The 23,132-nt window shown below is 33.3% G+C and overlaps 1 protein-coding gene across 4 annotated transcripts in view; it reads left to right on the top strand.

Moving 5' to 3' along the window:
* Positions 1-13,814, top strand: part of HYCC1 (hyccin PI4KA lipid kinase complex subunit 1) — a 71,520-nt gene extending 57,706 nt beyond the window's left edge. For 3 of the 4 annotated variants that reach the window (XM_039862527.1, XM_039862529.1, XM_039862528.1), the window contains exon 11: positions 9,020-13,814. In XM_039862527.1, coding sequence (XP_039718461.1) covers positions 9,020-9,594 — 575 coding nt within the window. In that variant the 3' untranslated portion in view covers positions 9,595-13,814. Of the gene's footprint in view, positions 1-7,929; positions 8,226-9,019 lie in introns of all 4 variants that reach the window. The other variant, XM_039862530.1, reaches the window with a different exon arrangement.
* The last annotated feature ends 9,318 nt before the right edge of the window (positions 13,815-23,132 follow it).

The following is a 23,132-nucleotide window of genomic DNA, read 5'->3' as shown; positions in this document are numbered from 1 at the left end:
GTGATTGATTAGTCCTTTTGTAAAACAATAAGTCTTTCAAACTTATAGTTCAGATTTTCTCAATTTGAAATAAACATGTTTAGTTTGAGTGTAATATCAAACACAAAAGTATACATATGTTATAAATAGTAACAATCAGTTTAATGATTTTTGATTTTGGTGATTTCATTAGCCCCACAGTACAGTACTCTGTTATCAGGCATATCACCATTACAGTCAGGATTCTTTAGAATGTTGTTTTAATACCCATTTACTCACTTAATCTCAAATTAACATGAAAATAGAGTAGACTGAATTTGCATTTCTCTTTTATGCATGGCTACAACTGTTTGCAATAGGTAGATATTAATAATAAAAGCAATATTTTAAAACTAGATCCTTTCCATTTTGCTCTACTTTTGGTCCTGGCATAATGTTAAACGGTTTATTTTTATAACATTGCATTCGATTATTTTAACTTAGGGGATCCAAGAATACAAAGTTTTAAGCAGTGAAAAATAATTGAAAATAAGAACTATATATATTTTTAAGTCTTCCAACTTAGTAATGCAAAATAAACACCCTGAGAATTTTAGAGTATTTAATTAATTATATGGCATGTTTAAGTGGAAAATCAAACAAAACATAGTTTACATAGATTGACTATAAAGAAAGTGAAAGTGGTGTTATCGCAGTTTTATTGCATTTTCAATATTAAGTTTCTATTTAAAGTATGCCAGGATATTTAAATAAATTTAAATGGTTATAACAAAATTCAGAGACCTGTGATTATGTTTTTAAAAAATGACAAAAAAATATTTGTTTTAATTTGCTCAGTGGTTTAGTACCAACTTATTAGATGAGAAAAGAAAAGGGACAATAAAAGATGCAGTTCATGTTGGAAAATAATTTTTTAAAAACTGGTTGTTGATTTAGAAAATGTTAAATTTCTATTGTATAATAACATATTGATAAAATAGGACATTACTAACTTTCTAACTATAGGAGAAACCTGAATAATTATAAGAAATATATTTCACTTAAATATTTTAAAAAGTATTTATAAATATTTTAAAACATGAAGTAGTCTTTCTAGATACTGCATGTCTCTCTAGATACTGATGTCTTGAAATTGTACATTTATTTTGTGAATCTCATTTTATGACTTTATGTGAAAACCATTTAGTTGAAACAAAGTTGCTAATAGTTATAAAAGCATTTTGAAAAACGTAGAAATGATCATTTTAAACCCCAAAAGTAGCAAACTCTAAAGAATTGGCTATTGAAATTTTACATCTGCAATTAGAAATGTATAATACTTATGTTTCTATTTTTAAAGTTGTCTATATTTATTAAGGAAATTTAAGAGAAAAACTAGCATTTATGTAAAAAGATTTAAATGTTTTTAGTATCATCTTGTGAAGCATCATTATTTTCAGTTTCTAAGATGCTATTTGAGGAAAAAATTTTTCTTTCCCAATATAGTTGATAAAACATTTTGACCAAAAAGCATTTCCTTCTGGCCAAAGTTAGCATTGCATGAATTTTTAACTGGCATTCATTATACTCTTGGACACAAAAATAAAATATTAGGAAATATTAGATGACTCAGAGAAAAAGGACATATTAACCAAAGAGCTAAAATATCATGTTGGTTCAATTGAACATATGAACATTAGGTTTAAAGAGGAAAGAGTAGTCTCAGAATCTTGGCTTAACCAACTTTAGAAGAAAACAACAACAAAAAAATCTTAGTCTATTTCTAGGTAAAATAAACTAAAATAATTATTTATACAGAGAAGTAAGATATTTCAGAATTATTGATCTTATGAAGCAAAAACACTTGTTTATAAATCATTATGTTCTACATTTTTTACTATATAGGCCGTGTATAATTCTTGTTGTAGTTACTAAAGTTATTATTTATTGTTACTTAGTATTGAGCACTACCTGTCTGCTCTCCCAATCCCTTTTTTAGGAACATTTGTTGCCTACTGCTTTTATAGATAGTTTTGTAATAAATGCTGCTTACCTGTTTTTGGTCTGCCTGGTCATGAGGATCTTTAATCACAATGAAAGATTCACTTGGTCCAGTAGCATCCATATGTTGCAATTCTCAAAGGGATTTTTATTTTTCAACTTGAGACATAATAAAGATGACAAAAGAAATTATCATCAGAGGGTGACTGAATCCACCTCAGTAAGGAGAATTGTTCTTTACGTAGGAAACCGGTAATAGCTCCTAACCAGTGTGTCTATAAATGAATCATTCTGGTCCTGGCGGCATTTTTCTGTGCCCCAGGTGTTTTTTTCTTATCTGGAAAGTCTACCTCTGGCTTCTGGAGCCAGATTTCTCAGTCTTTGTTTATGTCTTTGCTCAGAGTGTAGCTCTTTAAATGCCAGGACTTTAATTCTGTTGTTTCTATAGCAGCTTCCCTTTCCTCTAATCTGCCTTGCAAATTACTGGCCCAGGCTGTGAATTGTTTCAGTGTTATTCTTTCTAAATACTTCATGCCCAATATTTTTTGATAAGAAATGCCAAGAAAGTATGCAACTACTTTATCTGTGTACGTGTCAATGACTGCTCATTACAATCGGAACGAAATCTAAGCTCTGTGCTGTGGCATAGGTGGCCCTAGTGATGTGACCTCTTGCATACTGCATTATCCTCATTTGAAGACCACTTTCACCCTTCCTTCTATCCCTTCAACATACAAAGCCATTTCTGCCTTTTGGACTTTTTACTATCAATTTGAGGTATTTGAGCTGAGATTTCAATGATGAAAAAGTGCCAGCTCGAGCTCTTCCTCCACATCATTTTGTGGCAGTGCTTTTTCATCATTCAGATCTCAGCTCAAATATGTCTTTCTCAAAGAAGTCTCCCCAGACACCCATCTAAAGTAGACTTCCCCCTACCATCTGCTTACACTCTCCCATTATTATTTTCTCCATTGCATTTTCCACTATCTGAAATTCTCTTGTTTACTTAATTCCCATATTATAAGGTAAATTCTATGAGGGCAGAGTCTTCGTCTGTCTGGTTGACTGTTGAGCCTAAAACCCCAGAGCCTAAAACGATGTCTGGCACAAAGTAGGTGCTCAATAAATGGTAGTTGAATGTATGAACAAGTGAATGAATGATAAAGAAATATATAATATAGACTGAGCAATTTGTTCCTTCTTTTCTTGTTATATTGAAAAATAGTGTAACAACGTGATAGTAAACTGGGTAGAAGGTTATTTACTTAATAATCCCAGTACTTAAAGAGTGATAATTTTCACAAATTTCTTCATATATGTATATATTTTTTATAGTTGTGTTCTATTTAAGTTGAATTTTTAAAAATTAATTTTTTTGGTATTTTGCTTTTGTTCATTTAACATTGTTAAACATTTTCCTAAATTCTCCTAGTAAGTCTAAATATTTTAATGGCTACATAATACCACATTGAATTGATATTCCATCATTTACTTAACCATTTCCTTAGTATATTAAAAAATTTGTTTCTAACTTTTTGCTGTTATAGATAACACTGCAATGAATAGCTTAATGAATATAGATAGCATTTTTCTTCCATTGAATAGAATAAATTATAAACATAAGCTGATTGGATTAAAGGATATAAAGTTGTTCAGGTATTTTTTGATAGTTTAAATATTTATATCTTATAACTTATAAAGAAATATGTATGACTTTCTTTGAGGTTTACTCTAAAATACTTTTAATAATTAATGTCAAAATTGTATGATGTAGACATTTAAGATATAGATTAATTTTTTTAAAGCTTCAGCTTATTTTATTGTTTTTACAAATAAATTTGTAAGTACCTTGGGTCATAACCACCCTCTTTTAGACTCATAAAGCAGTCTGAGTACAAAGCTATGTAAATTCTGTGAATAAATAAATTGTTTCTTAATTTAAATTGTCACTTTCAGTAAATAAGGCAGCTTTGAAAATATAAAAGCTAAAGTTAGGATAAAGAGTTTCATGAGTGACATTGATGAAGTAGATATTTGGGATTATAAAATTACATATGGAAGAAAGCACAGCTTTTCATGATCAGTTTTAATGATATTTACAATTTGTTTCACCTTTTCTTTTTTTCCTCAAAGCCAGAGAAATATTGTAGGGAGAAATGACTTGAGTGCCTTTGAGAACCAATTTGGAAATGTCTATTAAAAGTATTCTTTAACTCTCCTCATTTCTGTATATGGAGAGAAGGTTACCTATTTATAGAGGTTATACAAATAAAATATTTTCTGAGAAGTTTCTGTATGGATCTTTTTTGAACTTTTCGAATTATTTGAAGTCAAATGTAAGTATTATTTTTATAGGTATAGAACAATCATGAAAGTTTTTGCATAGATTTTTAAGTTCTGAGCTTTTAAACAAATTGTTTTCTTATGCATTTATATTCCCTTAAAACATCTCTATAATTTAACGTCCTCTTCTTAGCTCTGTATGTTATCCTATGTATAGCATAATAAAAGAACTATAGATTTAAAATCATCTTTTTGATGTTACTAAGCATTTTACTAAACTTACATTTAGGGGTAGCTATTCACTTTTCCAAAACAAAGCAGCCTTTGCTTTTCTCTGCCATCTAAAAATTTTAATTAGCATAAGCTGTATGTTATTTATAAATTCAAGTAACACATTTCTAGCCTACCTTTCTCATGTCTTCTACACTTTTTTCACCTTCGTTTATTCTAATAATAACTTCACCTCATAATAGGAATTTTGTTCAGTCCATCAAACAAGTATTTATTGGGCACCTACTGTATGCAAACTGCTTTCCCAGGTACTACGTATATAGTAGTGACCAGACAAAAAACCTTTCCCTCATGGAACTTACATCTAGTATACAAGATAAATAAATAATTGTAAGTGAGTGTTGTAGAGAGTGATTAAGTGCTAAGGAGAAGAAGCAAAGTAGGGAAGAAGGTATATGAAATATGGGAGATATTGATGGGATAATCAGGGAGGGCTTTACTGAGAAGAAAATTTTTGAGAAAAAACCTTAAAGAAATGAAGAGGTAAGCCATATAGCTATATGGGAAAGAGCATTCCAGACCTAGAGAACAGTAAGACCAGTAAGAAGATGTATGTAGGGGGATTGGGTCACAGAGTCGTATAGGAGAAGAAGTTAGAGAAATCATGGAGAGCAAGATCATGTAACAAGTATTTGTTTGAATTACAGAATTATTTTTCTTTATTCTGTAATTTTCCTGAGAATTATATTTTTGTTCTTTTGAACTCTGTACAGAATTTCATGCTTTTCTTTTTATGAATTTCCTTTAATGAGAAGTTAAAAATATTGCCATTTTTATCATTTTTGAGTAACATGCATATATTAATTAGTCAGAGCTTTGTACCTGTGGAAAAACACATGATTTTATTTTCCTACTTTTAAATTTCATGTTTAAAAATGATTAATATCATTGCTTATTGGGCTATAGATCTTAACTACTATCCCAGTAAATGTGATTTACAGTCTAATTGCCTAATGCTGCTTTATATTATTATTCTTGATATTTTCTAGTTTTTCCTGCAGAATTCTAAATTTTCATCACTGTAGCACCATTTTAAATTAATAATTTTCATTGGCATCTTTTTAAAAATAAATGAAATTTAAAAAGCCTGACCTTGAGAGCTATGACTTATTTAGGTTTTCTTAGAGACTTTTATTTGCTCTTGCTCTCTATTCAGCCAAAGTAAATTATTCGCTTTCTATGAAATGAACAGGAATCTAAGCAAATAAGTTAAACCTAATGAAAGGATGTCAGAGGACTTTTAACTCATACTGACTTTAATAAATTGAGGAGTTAGAATTTATAGCATGTTAGAATGAACATTTGAAGTCAAAATATTGTACCGTATAGCTCCCCACTGAATAGTTGTGTGGCTCTTTCCGAACCTCAGTTTCCTTGCCTGTAAATGGGAGTCAAATTGCCTATTTCAGAAGCTCACTAACACATTGTTTTGAGAATATGATTGGTAATATATGTGAAACTCTTTAAAAAACTACTTAGTGCCATTCACTGTAAGTAATAGTATTTTCTATTCTGTTAGGCCACCTATGTTTACCTTTTAAAATTTTGTTAAGTCCTAATATTCACTGACTTTGTTATGTCTAGATAATTTCTACAGTTGATAATTTTTTTTTGGACTGATGGTCCCTTTAATATATCTGTGAAACTGATTCTACAATATAAATGGACAGCTGTTGGTTGTCACCCAACAGTGCCATGGTGATTTTACTTTCAGTTGCAGTGGCCTCTAGCGTTTACCTCACTAAGATTTTACTTGCTTTCACTTTGAAGACAGCTGTTAGCAATGGGGGATAGGCTTGCTTGGAACTTTCTAGTCTCATTAAACCTCCGTTAGAGGGGCGCTCAGAAGTTGCAGTGTGATACTACCTTACCAACATGCTTTGGCCTGTCTAGGAAATAAAAATTTCATTCAGAGAGCCTTCAGTCAAATTTTTCCGAAGCACTAAGTAAATGGGAAATTATTATACCAAAACAGTGGCCCACTACCCCAAGGCAACATGATGATTTGAGGACCTCCAGAAGTGCATATTGCCGCTGGGTATGGGGTAACCAGAGCATCCATAAAAACTTTTGTTTTAAGTTTTGAAAATTTGAAAGAATCGGAATAGAGCAATGGTTCCCAAACTTCACTGCATATTAGTTACCTAGGAGCTTTTAAAAATCCCTGTGCCCAGGTCATACCTCATTATAATTAAATCAGAACGTCTAAGGTCTAAGATGAGAGCCAGACATCAGTAGTTCTTAAAGATGCCCAGATGATACCAATGTGCCACAAAGTTTGAGACCCACAAGAAGATGTAGCTCTGGCCTCCATTCTTTCCTACCTGTTACTATTTCACATGCTTTAGCATCATTAATGAGACCTTGATAATCCTATCATGAAGAACATTTGAAAGTAATAGGTAATGTCCTCAAGCAGATTTGTGGTCTACATTTTTTAAGAATGTATACTGTTTTGCATTGTCTTATGTTGTTTTGAACTTTAGCTTTCATTACTGGCCCATGGTAGAGATAGTCATGTTATTTTTTCCCATTTATTATAGGTATTTCCTTGACAGCTTTAAATAAAAGCATCCCTTTGTGACTTAAGATACAGAATAGATTGTTTCCAAGTATTAACTAATCAGGAGGCTCATTCCTTCGTTTTGATTACCTGGCCATTTGCAGAATAAAGGGCCAACAGACAATTTGTTTTTCTGAATCCATTTTTATTTTTCTCCAGTTTAGTAATGAATTGTTACAAGCTAGCCTAAATTTAGGGAATTAGTGTGAGTCCAAAGGAGTAGGCTATTTAATTATATACATTAATATTCTCTAATATACAAGATGGTGTGTGAGACAAGAACTATACTAATAGCATTATTAACCACGATATCAAAAATGAATAAGCATTTTTCAATATTGTGGTTTATTAAGTCAGCCTCAATGTAGTCTAATAAAAAAGTAGAATTAAATGTACAGCGAGGAATTCCTAAGTGACTTAGTTCCTCTTGTCGACACAAGCTAGAATTTTAGCTATACATCCTTAAACATATGCCTGAGGCTTTGCATGAGTTCAAGTGGTCACAATATCTTAAAAACACTAGAAATCCTATTTTGACTTATAAAAAAATTTGTTTCATAGTCCATGTCAATTATGTGTGTGAAAAAATGCAGAACATGAGTTGATGCTCTGTGAGTTTTTTCACTGTCATTTAAAACTAAAGAATATGACCCTGTTGTGTCCAGTGCTGTCAGTATTCTAACTGATGAAAATTTCTACAGTGCAAATATTAGACTTAATCCATATCATTCAGTCATCCAGTTTTTGTTTCAGATCTTTTTGTTTTTGTTGTTTTGCATATTTATTTTGTTTTGTTTTCAGCCATCCTTTTGTCTTATCGTCTTCAATTCTAGAGCAACCTGACAACACTAATGATACTACTGAATTGGGCATCCTTATCATTCCTGAGATTAGTGTCACAAATGTGGCCGGAGAGAGAACCGGGAATGGGGAAAAAGGCAGAACACTAGGAGAGATTGATGCTCAGCATTTACAGGGTGTGCAGGAAACAGCCACAGATCCTAGAACTGAAAGCAAAGGCTTGCCAGAGATCAGGAGGCAAAAATCTGTAAGAAAAATGATGGAGGATGGAATAAACTCACCTGGCAGAGTGCAGTTTTAGCACAGCACTTTATAGCTGCACTCCAAGGTATCTCATGGCAAAGGGCCACTGCTGCATGTTTTAAGCAACAGTTGCACAGTCACAGAAATTTTGCATGTCATCTAATAATCAAAATGCATGAATTATGCACCATAATTTCTCGATGACTCTTAATGCTCTTTGGAATGGTCAAACCTATATTGTCTCTGAGTAAATTATGAAAATTGAGGCAGAAAATTGCTTCCAAAATTTCTGCTAATGTTTTGAGATCAAAAATTATTTTTTCATCTTCATATATTTGTCATCTTTTATATGAAAGATAACGTCTATAGAATTTTAACAAATTCGAGCTTGTGATACTTGTGGTGTATTTTTTTCATCTTTGTAAAATAATTTAGAATACAGAATACAACCTTTAAAAAATCTTTAAAATATTTTAATACCATTTTTTTTAAAAGTTCATTGGTAAGAGCTTTGATTTTCTACTGCTTTGTTGCTGGGGGAGAGTTTGCCCCTGGTTTTACTGTGTGGTGTTTTTCCTAATTGTTTCTGATCTTTTGCATGAATAGTAAGAGAATTCTTTCTAAAAACATGGTGGGGTGGGGTTTATGGCATGCTTTTTGTTTAATACACTCTAAATGACTGTTATTTAATACAATGAACTTTTTTGACATTTAATAAATGTGTTGATTTATCCTTAGATTTTGGTCTATAATCTGTTGCTTTACCTAATTATGCTACAGTTTAATTTATTTAAAATGTAATCGATTTGTTATTAATCATGAAAAAAGAATTACTGAAAGTACTTAACGTTAATTAATCTTTGTTATTTCTTTGTTTAGGAAATGCAGAATTAACAGGTCAAGAAGAACTGATGGACATATCTGAAGTTGACGAGGGATTTTATTCCAGGGCTGCATCTAGTACCAGCCAGTCAGGTTTATCAAATAGTAGTCACAATTCTAGTAACAAGACAAGTGTAGGAAAGACTCAGAGACGATCAGGAGGAAGCAAAACTGGAGGAAAAGAAAAAGAAACTACAGGGGAGTCTTGCAGAGATCACTTTGCTCGAAAACAAACTCAGAGAGCCCAAAGTGAGAATCTTGAGCTTCTCTCCTTGAAGAGACTTACGCTAACGACCAGCCAGTCTCTGCCCAAGCCTAGTAGCCATGGTTTGGCTAAGACGGCTGCAACTGTATTTAGTAAATCCTTTGAACAAGTCAGTGGTGTCACAGTCCCACATAACCCAGCATCAGCTGTTGGCTGTGGGACTGGAACAGATGCCAATAGGTTTTCCGCTTGTAGTCTCCAAGAAGAAAAGCTTATTTACGTTTCCGAAAGGACTGAACTTCCAGTGAAGCATCAATCAGGTCAGCAGAGACCTCCTAGTATTAGCATTACTCTGTCCACAGATTAACTTACCAGCGTTTTCTCACACAGCCAGTGAATCTGGAAGTATGACTTTGCTTCTTTATGAAAGTGCCCAGGGTCTTTCATCCCTGTTCCTGACAGGAGCCCAGATGTCTTAAATTCTGAAGGCTATCTTGACTTTATGAAGGGAATAAGGTTTAGGTTGCAGTAAGCTGAAATATGGTTTTGTTATTACTTGGTTGTGTTTTTTTCTCCTTGATTTGAGTCTTCTTTTTCTTTGTTTCTGTTGACCTAAGATGGTTAGTGTGACAACACATTTGAGCAGGTTGTCTAGTCAGATTGGTTACCTCTCATGTGAGGTGGTTTTATCTTCCCCCAATGACTCCTATTTTGGTAGCTGTATGTTTGGCCTTCAGAGTAAAAAGGAAATCTCCATGTATGGGAACTGTTTTTAGAGGATGAGGGAGAGAGGTACAACTCCAGGAATTCTACAGCTGGCCGTTCGGCAAGCCAGTTTGAAAAACAGGCGTGTGAAAAAACAAAAATGATGTGTATGAAAAATGCCTGATCCACGTTTGTCACCAGATCATCTTTAAGATTAGTAGAACAGTTTATATAAAACACTGGAAAATGCCTGGTAACTCAGTACCTAGACTATTATGTGATTCCAGGGATGGGCAGAAGGATTTCTGTTCCTGTCTTTGGAACATTTTTATATCAAAAATCAAGTTGCTGGAGAATGTGTTGTTTTGAGGTGTTGGATCTGAATGTAGCAGGTGAAAATTTCTTTTAATTTCTAAGATGTAATGGACCATAAAGCTGACTTACCCTGCTGCTTGGCTTGGAAATCCTAGCTAGTTTGGGTTTCTTTAATTCCAAGTACACGTCATTGAAGATTCCCGGAAACTGTAAATCTTGCAACAGCGCTCAAGATGCCAGTGTCAATCATATTGTTTGTCTTCAAATGAAGGAAATTAGGTAAATTTTTCATCTATAGAGTATCATGAAAAAATTAAGAGTGAAATATGGACAAAGGACATTTACATAATAACTAATTTAGGATTGTTTATGTTGTGTTCTTAAATTTAAAATGAAAAAATATGAAAAAAATTAAATGTGTTTCTTATTTTGTGAACAGGCCTTGTTATGATAGAAAGAATAATCAATGTAGTTACCCCCAACCAAAAAATAAAAATAAAAAAGGCAATACGGCGGAAGCTAAACAAACTTGTATGTAACTATAGAGAACTGTATGACCTCTAGATGGACATAAATGTTTGGTATTTGCTAGTTCAGCTATGGTTGAGGTTCCCTGTAAATCAGGAATACTTAAGTAATAATTTAGAGCTAGAGAGAGGAAGTATGGCTGAGGACGAGAGTAAGGTGACCAGGAAAGAAGGCTTAGGGAGGGGTCCACTTGGTCTCTTTTACTGTTAATACACAGTGGTTTCCTTATTCATGGTCCCTAGCTGTGGTCACACAGAGAAAATGCTAGTTTTTTCATGTACTTGCTTATGCAGAGCTCAAGTATGTGAAAAACGTGTGTGTCTTAAAGAGCGCCAACACATTTACAGTATGCATGCAGTTCTGACTATAACTAGTTTGGCTACCGTTTTTCAATCTAATTATTCAAAAGGCATGAATTTATTTTCATTCATTAACCCTGAATAGATATGATTTTTAACATAAGTAAATCTTCTTTTCATAGTTCTAGTAACATAATAAGATGTATTGGCATAAATTATAATAACAAAAAAAAGTAAGGCATCTAGACAGTGAAAGTTGACATAGTATTAATTTAATAAGAATCCTGTATACAATTTAAAATGTTTGTAAAATACCACTGTGAATTTCCTATTGCCTGTTTGTAATTCTTTAACAAAGAATTTTCCCTAGCTACTAACAGTAGTAATAGTCTTAAGAACTAATTTATAAAGGTTGGCATTTAAAGCAAGTTAAGGTGCTTAGGAAACATTGTAGAATAAGTTTAAGGAAACATTAGCTGACACAAGTGAGAGATCAGATTTTAATTTTCAACGGCTATAATGGAAACTGAGTTTGGTATTATTCTAGGTCGTTGCCAATCATAGGGTCTGAGGACTGGTAAATAGCATTGCCATCACCTGGCATCATGTTAAAAATGCAGAATTTCAAAGTCACCCCAGATCTACTGAGTCAAAATCTGCATTTTAACAAAATCCTCAAGTGATTTTTCTGTACATTAAAGTTTGAGAAGACAGTATCACATGCAAACAAATCACTTATCTAATATTTAGAATCCTCAGTGATCTCACAACCCTAGATCAGATGTGTTAGATACTAGATCATCATAATCTTCATTGTTCTTAATGGTGAATTAATTTTAATAGCGTCAATGACACTTGACTTCTTAAGTCCTCTAATTATAAATTTTAATAATTCTCATTTATTTTTACAATAAAAATGTAACATTTTATATTTTTCTTGTTAACCATAAATGGAATCAGAGCTGTAGGTGTTTACAATTTAAGTATGAAAAGGATATTACATTTTTATAGAATGAACAACAAATTTGCATGTGTACATTCTTTAAAAAACTGAAGGCTTATTCAATGGTGTGGTTATGAATTTCTGCTCCAATTAATTTCCACCAGATAATTTTCTGGAGTGTGGAGAAATATTAAAAGTAGAATTCTTTTATAGTACATTTGATACTATTTACACATTTGAAACTTTGTATAGCTATTATAAATATTGGATAATGCTAAATATGGTAATAATCGTAATTATCCCAACTATTCTCTTCCCACTAACCTTTCCAAATTTGGAAGTCGGAGTGGCTTTTGTAGGTCATTTTCTCATGAAGACTCTGATATGACCATTTGGTCACATACTTCCTCTATATCCAGAATAATACCTTTTTATCGTGAGAAGGATTCTTCACAAAACCGAGGCCTTGCACCCCATCACTCAGAGGATCTGAGCAGAAATTGTAGGTCCATTCCACATTTTAAACCTCTAAAGATTCTTGAAATTACCTAACTTCCCACTGTTCAAATACCGAAATACCTGGGGTATTCTAGTGAAGCTGGGTCCCAGCATTTGCCTTTTGGAGTACAAGCGAGGAGAGAGAGAAAGTAGACTTTTCCCAGAGGGCCCAGGGCAAGTGAGCACCCTGGGATCCCTTGTGCACCACCAATGAAGTGTTTAAGGCAGCCCTGGAGACTTGCAGAGTAGAAATTCTCAGTCTTTAAATGACAGAGTTCATTTTGAAAAAGCAATATTTGATTGCCCTTTTCAATTTTGATGCAACTGCTTAGCAGACCTTACTCATTTAAAAACAAAATGTTGAATTAAAGAGAAATATGTTTTTTAAACCCAAATAGATTAAAAATGATCCCAGTTTTAAGGGATTTTGCCTTTTTTGAAAGAATGAAATTGAAGTGTTAAACCTTTAAATTTAAATTATAGAAAAAATGTACTCTGAGGCATACTTTTAAACCAATATTTAAAATAGGCTGTTTAACATTTGAGTCTATAGGCACAATAAATCTATACTTTATTAAAAGGAAGCACATCAAGGAAATATGTAGTTAAAAAATGTAACTGAAAAATATTTTTAAAAAGCCATAATAATTTGATGGGTACTTAAACTAAACATTATAGATAGCAATGATTGTATAATGTCTTCCCAATCTTTGGATGAAAAATAGAAACTCTAGTCCTTTAATTAGCATGAATTTGTACTTTTAGATTTGTTGCTTAGTAAAATTACACTCAAGAATTTGAATTATTCACATTTATGTTTAATATTGTTAAACTCTTCAATAGAAAACATAAATATGTTGTCTTTTGTACTTTGTAACTTGTGCATATCTAAAGAGACTAGCAGTGAATATTTTTGGAAGATGTTTTTGTTTTTGTATAGTAGAGTTCCTACCTGTGTCTTGGTATGAAGTTTCTACCAGTAAACTCAAGATCTTATTTCACATACTGTTGCTTTCTCTTAAGTAAAGTTTATTGGATACTTCTTATCTTTACTTCTAATCATGTAGTGATACTAACTTTTTCCTAGTAAGTATACATGTTTCTAATTGTATTCCTAGAGTTTACATTCCTAAAGAATAAACTATGACTTTGGATATTTTTATGTACTCTCGACCTTTTCAAGGCTATGGAAATAAACTACAGTTTAGTTTTTTGAAGTTTTGTATATTTGTGTAAATGTTCTCCATATGCAATACTTTATACAGCAGTGTTGCCTCTTGTTTCACTGAAATAAAAACTAAAAAAAAATTTTTCCAGATCATTTTACTCATTAAAAAATTGTCATAAAAATTACAAAAGTCATGATGTGAAGGAAGAAAATAAAAGAGGAAAACTTAGGTGAGTTGAGCCATTGAAAGCTTTTGAGAGTAAGCCATAGGACAATGACATCTCATTCTTGGCTTTATGTTTTACATGGCTGAGGGATGAAAAGTGTGAGAGGTCCCTTAATATCCCTCCAAAGAAAGATGAGCTCCATGGGTCATGCACCATTGGCTGACTATTTGTCATACCAGAAGCACAGGTAAATTTAGATAATGTTTTGCCCATTTATTTTTAATATGAGTCTTTATCTCTTGAGTGCAGATTATATGCCCCTAGTACCTAGCATAGGACTTGTGTACATGGTAGGTATTGAGACATTTAATGAATCAATGAGAATGAGGTTGATGTTAGTTTTGGGAAAGAATGAAGGCTAAATGTCTCTAATGTATTATGTTATAGTAAAATTTTAGAATTTCATTTGTTGGCCCTAAGAAATCTCCATGGAATTACTTGAATTGTATTACTATATGTGCTTAGAAACAAGACCCTCTTATAAACTTGAAATTAAAATCCTGGTGTGTAGTTGATCATATGTTTGGATAATTCCATTTCATCTAAGGAACTAAGTAATTTAGAAAGTATTTTCTGAACTACTATTAGAAGAGTATTTGTAGAGAACCAGAGCAATGATTTTGTAAGCAATACGTTGACCTTATGGAATATGGACTCTTCTGGTGACTTCGGTAATCGGTAATCTCAGTAAATAGTTGACTCACCTAATAGAATCTGACTTTGGTAATACCAACATAATTATTTTATAATTATGAAGAAAGACTTTTACAGACAATTCTAGTCATATGGTAATTTTCTTTGCATTGTTATTGTGGTGGTAGTAATTGCTAATACAATTAAAATTTTTAATCTCATTTAATCTTCGAAACAATCATATAAAATGAGTTTAATTCCCATTTTACAAAAGAGGAAACTGAAGCTCTCAGCAGGGCAAGCAATTTGCCCAAGGTCACCTAGCCACTGAGTGGCAAAGCTAGGGCTTACGCACAGATATTATGATGCCTCTTTCCTTTTAGATCACTTGGTAAAAGAGGATACTAAGTAGATCCTCCATAATGGATTAAAAAGATTGTTACTAGTATTTGTATAGGTGTGGGGAAGTCATGTGTCTCAGATCATTGGTAGGACTGCAAATTGGTACAACTAAATTGATGAGCAATTCAGCAGGATCTATCAAACTTTGAAGTGCACATTCGTTCTGACCTAGCAATTCTATTCTTCTGTACTTTTCCATTCTCTATATACTACAGAAATGTTAGCATAGATATATTTAAAGTTATTCATTGCAGCATTGCTTGTAATAGCAAAAAAAGAAAGAATCTACATGACCATTAATAGAGGACTAGATAAAATATGGTACATGCCTATAGTGGAATATAATGTAGCCGTTAAAAACAATACAGATCTGTATGTGATTATTCAGAAAGATTATATAATGTTCCTTGAAAAGCTTATCATAGAACAATATATATAGAGAGTGTGATCTCATTATTATAAGAAGTATGTGGAACATTTAATACAGGTGTGTATATATGTGTAATATATTTATATATATTTATAAATATACATATATTTCTCTAAGTGTGATCTAAAGACAGCTTGAATTAGGAAAAGCTAGTGCTTTTAAAAGAGACATTCCTGAGCCTTGTGCTAATCTACCTGAATCAGAATCACTGTGAGTGAAGCATGGAAACCTGAATTTCTAAGTTCCTCCATTGATTCTTACATTTGGCTTAGTGATTGACAACAATAAATTGGTTATCTTTGTGTCTCTGGTAGTGGTTTATAGTTAGAAAGGATACGTTCTTTTTATAATTAATTAATTACGGAGATATAATTAACATAATAACACTATATTAATTTCAGGTGTACAACATAATGATTTGATATTTGTACATATTGTGAAATGATCACCACAATGAGTCTAGTTAATATCCATTACCCTACATAGTTACAAAGGTTTTTTTTTTTTCCTCTCATGAGAACTTTACATCCCCATGATGTATGTATTTTACAACTGGAAGTTTGTACATTTTGAACCCTTACCCATTTTGTCCACATACCCTCCCCCGCCTCTGACTTACTCTACTTCACATAATGACCTCAAGGTCTGTCCATGTTGCCACAAATGTCAAATTTTCCTTCTTTTTCCTTCTTTTATACCACATTTTCATTATCCATTCATCCATCAATGGACAGTAAGTTGTTACAGAAAGGACAAACTTCTTGAAGAGATTTTGTATTCTAAATGAGGCCTCTCTAAGAAAAAGCCAATTAACATTGATTAACAACAGCAATATAGACCTGTTAGTGAAAGATGAATTGGCCTGACATAGAAAAACGACTTACTGTGTGGTACACGGCGATTAAACGAACAATCCTTTGTGGGGGCGGAAAACTTTGTTATTTTTGAATTCTTCCAAATATCATCAGACAACCTGTTAATAAAGGAACTAAGAACCAAAACTGCAGTAAAAGAGTAAACCACTTTGAAACACTTAGCTGTGTCTCATAACCAGAAAATTGGATTTTTGTAGAACTTTGGGATCCTTGTTCACATAGTTTAAGGCATGTCTGTGAAGACAGGGAACTGACTGGATTTGGCAAAGTTAATTAACTGGTTCAGGATTGGTGGAGACAGCACGCACAGGCCTGGAAGAACCTTGATAAGTAAACTGCTGTTTGATTAGCCAGCTGTTTGCCCAAGTAAGCAGATTACTGTCTCCATCCTGTAGGATCTTCTTTATGCAACAAAAAAAATTGGAGATTTTTTTTTTTCTTTTTGTTTTGTTTACGATCTTATCTTTCCTGGGCAAAGGTTTTCTGGAACTAAACTAAGTCATGTTGACACAGATGGGCTACATACAGTCTTATCTAAGCCATATTGACACTGATGATTTCAGCTCTGTTTGTCTCTCCCTATTCAAAGATTATAAGACAACATTACAAATACAGCATATTGATATATCATTTGTGACTTCTTAGGGTTCTACTGATAATCTCAAAGACTTTTTTTCCTCAAGCTTCTTGATCTCTATCACACTTGGTTCACACTTGTTAAATGCTTTAATATAGTCCTCATCACATACTGTGATTACCTTTTCACATATCTGTCTCCCTCACTGGACCATTGCACTGTGGAAGTTACGATGAAACCTAATACATGACAGTGAATAAAGATTTGTTTGACTAGTTAGAATATGAATCCAATCCAAGAAATAGGTGACAGCATAGGAGATCCCAATCCTCTTCCGTTCAAGAGATGCCTTTGAAATTCCTTTGATTCCCTACACAGAGATGAAGTGGAGGTTGGAAAACTTGACTACTTTGGTTCTTTAAAATGTATATACATAAAAGTTTTTTGAGAAGTATATTATGATATATCATTTTTTTAACTTAGATAAATAGCATGAAAAATTTTCTGGGCTAGTGTTTGAGATTTATTTTTTCTTATTTTCTTTTATATTCTCTTCTGTGTATGCGTGATGCACATCAGTGATGTATAGACTCGTCGGAACATAAAGTAGGAAAGACTTGACTTCGACACTACACATTCCACTTCATGCTTCACTTGCTTACTTTTGTAGAAACTACAAGTACATTTAACTTTTTTATCCCAGGTCCACCACTACCTAATGAAGGTCTTTAGTGCATTTATCTTAAAAATTTTACTCTATTTAGCCAAGATGCTTCTACAACTGTCTTGCCTCCTGTGCATTACAATTTTTACTAACATTTGCTTCTACAAATCTCTTGAAATGTAACCCTATGGAACAATACTTCCTCTTCTGTTCTAATTCTACAAACTAATGTAGAATCTTGTTTCAATATTCATTTATATCCCACCAAGTTAAATTTAATGAGGCAGGATATATTTGAAAGAAGGAGAAAACAAACAAACAAGCAAACAAACCCATGAGCTATTATAGTAGGAGAGAATGTTTTTCCCCCAGTTCACTTAGGAGGAAAAAAAAATGAGTCTGGTTATACAGCAGTACAACACAGTACGCTAGTACTAGCTAGAAGTTGACTGTGGCACTACAACCCCATTCAGCAGTGGTTGTGGAGAACAGTAAGGAAAGGAGCTCTACAGTGAGAATAAATCAAAGCAGCATTTCTTGTCTGCTCTGCACAGAGAGTGAGATATTCCAAGATACAGATCAAATGACACATGGTTGGCCAGGTTGGGAAGGACATGGATATAATAAGCTTGGAGGATAAGTGAAAAAAATTGGGAGCTAAATGTATGGTTGGACTTGTCAAAATGAGCTCAGATTATAAGAATAAGTGTTTTCCCACGTAAATACTAAACAAAGGTCCCATTGTAAAAGATGCTAAATAATCAGATGGTCAAGATGATTCAAAGGATGGCAGTAGATCTCTTTTTGATATCCCAGTTCTTGTTCAATCAGCCTAGGAACAAAGTGGCTATGCAATACAATATGGCCCTCCTTTCATCACGGCTACCCTGATTACTGCCACGGCTAGCTGGAGTGACCACCCCTAAGATACCATGCCCTAAGGTGACCAAATAGTTGCTTAGTGGCAGATTTATTATTTCAAATCTCTTTTAATGGAGAGGCAGCTATTTGTTCTCATAGAATAGACAGTTACTGTGAATCTAGATTTAAATTTGCCTGCCTTGTACATCATGCTTCTGTGTGCAATGTGAAGCATCCTATTCAACATCAGGATTTTCTTCAAAATATTGCATCTAATGAACTTATAATGTAAGCAAATAAGGTAGAGGGGAAATGCTACTTCCAGCAATGGCAGACTTGGTAATTAATATCAAAACTTACACATGGACTAGTAGATAATCTGAAAATAATTTTTTTTTTTTAATATGACAATCTAGAGAAGCAAGCCCAACATGGGCTACTTTTTATGGAGGTATTGGCTGATTCTAGGAGGAACACTAAAGGGGATAAGCAGTGCATTTTACTGAGAGGCTAGGAGGACAAAAATTAGATAATAACTAGTGTCTGCCAAGTCATGGCAGAAGTCTTGAAAACTCCCATGCTTTGATTCAAGACCCCAAAAAGTTCCACCAAAGAAGTAAAAGTTAGTTGAAGGTACACCTCTCCACCCCTTACACGCATACTAAATTCAGTGTAGCCTGAAATCATTCCAATTCCTGATTAGATAAAAGTAATACCCTGTGTGCCAGGTAATAAAAAATATTCCATGGAGGAAAAAAAAAGCGCCATCTTAAGCCTCAAGTTCTATGGTTTTTCAAATTAAATGTGCAGCAGAGAAGAAAAAAATAACCAGACACTTCTACAGCAGAGCAAAACTCACTGAGAACAGCTAGCAATAATGGATAAAAAATTTAAAAACTCCGAAGCCATTGAAGAGCTTTTAGGCAAATAGGATGCTGAGAGCCAAAATCCCAGAAAGAAGGTGTGCAGAAAAGAGTTAATAGCAGTTCTGAGAAACTATCCTTAGAAAGCCCCGCTGACAAGGTTGACCTTTGGCAGGCAAATGGAAACTTGGATTACAGGAACATTCCCACCATTTCCTAGCTGATAAGATAGTTTACTATGTGTAAACCATTTATACAAACAACATAGTTTATGCTGAACCCCTGCTTTCTCTCTGGAGTCTGCAATTATAACATGTGCTATGCAGAAGATGCCTATATGACCTGCTCTCAATACAAACCCTGAGCATTAAGTCTCTAATGAGTGTCCTTGGCAAACCACATTTCACATACATTGTCACAATTCAGTAACGGAGAAATTAAGCATATCTCGTGTGATTCCACAGGGAAAGGATTCTTGAAAGCCTGTGCCCGGTTTCTGGAGGATGTCATCTCATGCACTTTTCCCCTTTGCTGATTTTGCTTTGTATTGTTTTGATGTAATAAATCAAAGCCACGAGTAGGACTGAATTCTGAGTCCTATGAGTACTTCTACCGAATCGCCGAACTTGAGAGTTGTGGGGACTCTGAACACAGAAGGTAACCACAGACGTAAGCAACTTCTTTCTTTATGTAATTTGCCAGTTTCTGACACACATCTGAGTAGAAGACCCAGGAAGAGAGTTACTGCCAAGAAACAAATTATAGCAACCACATGGGACTGGAGAGACAAAAATTTAGGGTCACCGAACCAACCACTTGAGAGACTTAATCCCAATAAAGCAGGAAGGTTCAGAGAAGTGAACCTGACAGTCTGCTGGTCTCCCTCCTCGAGTATTTGCTGAACTCTTGGACTGCTCTGAGCAGAAAAGTTTACAGGAGGGAGAGGGGGCAGGGCAGAAACCTGCTGAAAGCCAAAGCAAAGGTATTTTAAAAAAATATTGATTGCATCATGGCACTGAAGAAGCAAAAAACCGGATTTCAGGACCTATCAAGGAAGAGGCCTTGGTACATACCTCAGAATCTCATTTAAGAACTCTGAGAGCTATATCCTAGGAACAGCAGAGAATCAGTAAATTAAACGTTATATAAATTACAACTTGTTTTATATCCACTGAATTACATATTGGATTAATGTGATCTGCTTGTCACCACTCTATCTTCGTACCAGGGAATAGGGTTTTCCCTCTCTGTCTAAAGATGACATCCAGACTGTACAGTGTATCATATACAATATCTAGCTTTAAGTAAAAAATTACAAGGAATGCCAAAGAGCAGAACCATGAACAAAAAGGCAATAAAACCAGATCCACTGATGACCCAGTTATTAGTGTTATCAGAGGCGGACTTAAAAATAGCTTTGATAAATAAGTCAAGATGGAAAATTTCATGAGAACCAGAATATTTTTTAAATTAATTCAAAATTCTAGAATTGAAAAATGCAAAACCTAAAATTGAGAACTCAATATATATGTTTAAGCAGAGGAGAGAATGGATTAAACAATCAAGAGAGCAATTGTTAGACTGGATAAAAAAAAAAAATCAAACTATATGATGACTACAGAAGATATGCTTTAGATTCAAAGACACACATAGGTTAAAAATAAAAAGATTAAAAAAATACATACCACACAAATATCAACCGTAAGAGAGCCAGACTGGTTATACTAATATAAAATCATTAGACTTCAAACAAAAAATGTCACTAGAGATAAAGAGAGGCATTTTATAATGATAAAAAGGTCAATCCACTATGAAAATATAATAATTATAAACATACATGTACTAACAAAGCCCCAAAATACATGAAGCAAAAATTGACAGAATTGAAGGGAGAAATTGACAATTCAATAATAGTTGAAACTTCCTTCAATACCCCACTTTCAATAATGGATACAACAAGGAGGCAGAAGATAACAAGAATATACCCTAGTAATTCCAGGTTGGTGTATTAACTTCCTAGAGATGTTATTATAACCACCAATTCTGTAACTTAAAACAACAGAAATGTATTCTCTCACAGTTCTGGAAGTTAAAAGTCTGAAATCAAGGTGTCAGGAGGATTGTGTCCCATTCGAAGGTTCTAGGGAAAGATCTTTCCATACTGCTTCCTAAATTCTGGTGGCTCCCTGAGGTTTTGGTTTATAGCTGCATCACATGGTCTTATAAGAATACCACTTATTGGATTTGAGGTTCGCCCTAATCTAGTATGACTTCAATTTGACTGTATCTTTAAAGACCCTATTTCCAAAAAAGATTACATTCTGAGATTCCAGGTGGACATGAATTGGGAGGTGGGGGGTCATTATTCAACCCCATATTCATACTCATCTTTTCTCATACAGTTCTTTTTAGCTATTTTTTTTTTCACTATAACCTTTTGAGTTTTTATTAGTGGCTGCTCTAGAGCTCACCATATACATATTAACTGATCAGAATCAGTTTCAGGTTTATACTAACCTAATTCCATTGAGATATAGAAATGTTACTCCATTCTCTCTTCCTCCTTTTTTGTATAATTATTATTATACATACTAAATCTTTATATATTATAACAATATTTATAATAATACTTATTATAAATATTAACTGATGTAATTTTATTTCTATTAAAGAAGCTGAGGAAAGGAGGACAGAAAGTATATAGCATTTGTTATGTTTAACTTCCTATTACCATTTTGGTACTCTCCATTAGTTCTTGGTTTAATAGTAACCTTTTTGGAATTACTTTCGGAGTTAATACATCAGCACCGTTATAATCGTATAGCAGAGTTTGTATCTCCACATTTATCCTACTTGCAGTTTATTATGCTTCTTGGATGTATAGATTGTTTTTTCAACATATTTGGGACATTTTTAGCCATTATTACTTCAAATATATTTTTCTACTTTTTTCACTTTTTTGGGTCTCATTTGGATACTCTCATTACTTAAAAGTATACTTAAACGTGTCTATATTTCTTTGAGATTCTTTATTTTTCTTCATCCTATTTTTGTCTCCTGATTGTAATCTCTATCAACGTATCTTCACATTTGCCGATTCTTTCTTCCATCAATTTAAATCAATCGTTGAGCCCCTCTAATAAATCTTCATTTCAGTTACTGTACTTTTCAACTCTAGAATTTCCATTTGGTTCTTTTTATTTATTTATTTTTTTTATCACTTCTGTCGCTTTATTGATATTCTCTATTTTTTTTAAAAAATATTTATTTTAATTAGTTTCAAGTATACAGTACATTGGTTAGACATCTATATAGTTCGTAAAACGATCCCCCCAATTGCTCCCTCCCTCCCTTGACCCTCCACCTAGCCAATGTATTAATGCTAACTACATTCCCTATGCTATACTCCCCATCCCCCTAACCATCCATCAGCTACTAATTTGTACTTCTTTAGCCCTTCACCCCATTCTTCCCAGCTCCCCCCAACACCCTCCTCCCTCTGTCCATCACCATTTAAATTGGGTTCACTGTATTGTAGAATTTTGATTAAGCTTATTTTTTTTGCCTTGATTTCAGATTCCGCATGTAAGTGGAATCATATAGTGTTGATTTTGTTTTAGACTTAAATACTATTCATCAAAGCAATATTTTTTTTCATCCCCTTTCTTTTAGTCTGTGTGTGTGTCTTTTACCTCCGAAGTGAGTCTTGTAAAAGGCATGTATAGTCCTGCTTTTTATCCTATTCAGTCACTCTAGTTTTTTTGTTGAATACTTAATTTTTCCATTTGCGGTACATATTGATAGATATATGTAATTGTTAGCAATTTTTATTCTTGTTTTCGTTTTTGATACATGTTTTCTTCTAAAGTCCTCTTCAAATATTTCAAAGGCTATTGGTTGGTGATAAATTCCTTAGC

The sequence above is a fragment of the Pteropus medius genome, unplaced genomic scaffold (genome assembly GCF_902729225.1).
Source record: "Pteropus medius unplaced genomic scaffold, Ma_sr-lr_union100, whole genome shotgun sequence".
NCBI lineage: Eukaryota > Metazoa > Chordata > Mammalia > Chiroptera > Pteropodidae > Pteropus > Pteropus medius.
The sequence above is the reverse complement of the archived record's forward strand: the minus strand, read 5'-3'. Positions and strand labels throughout refer to the sequence as shown.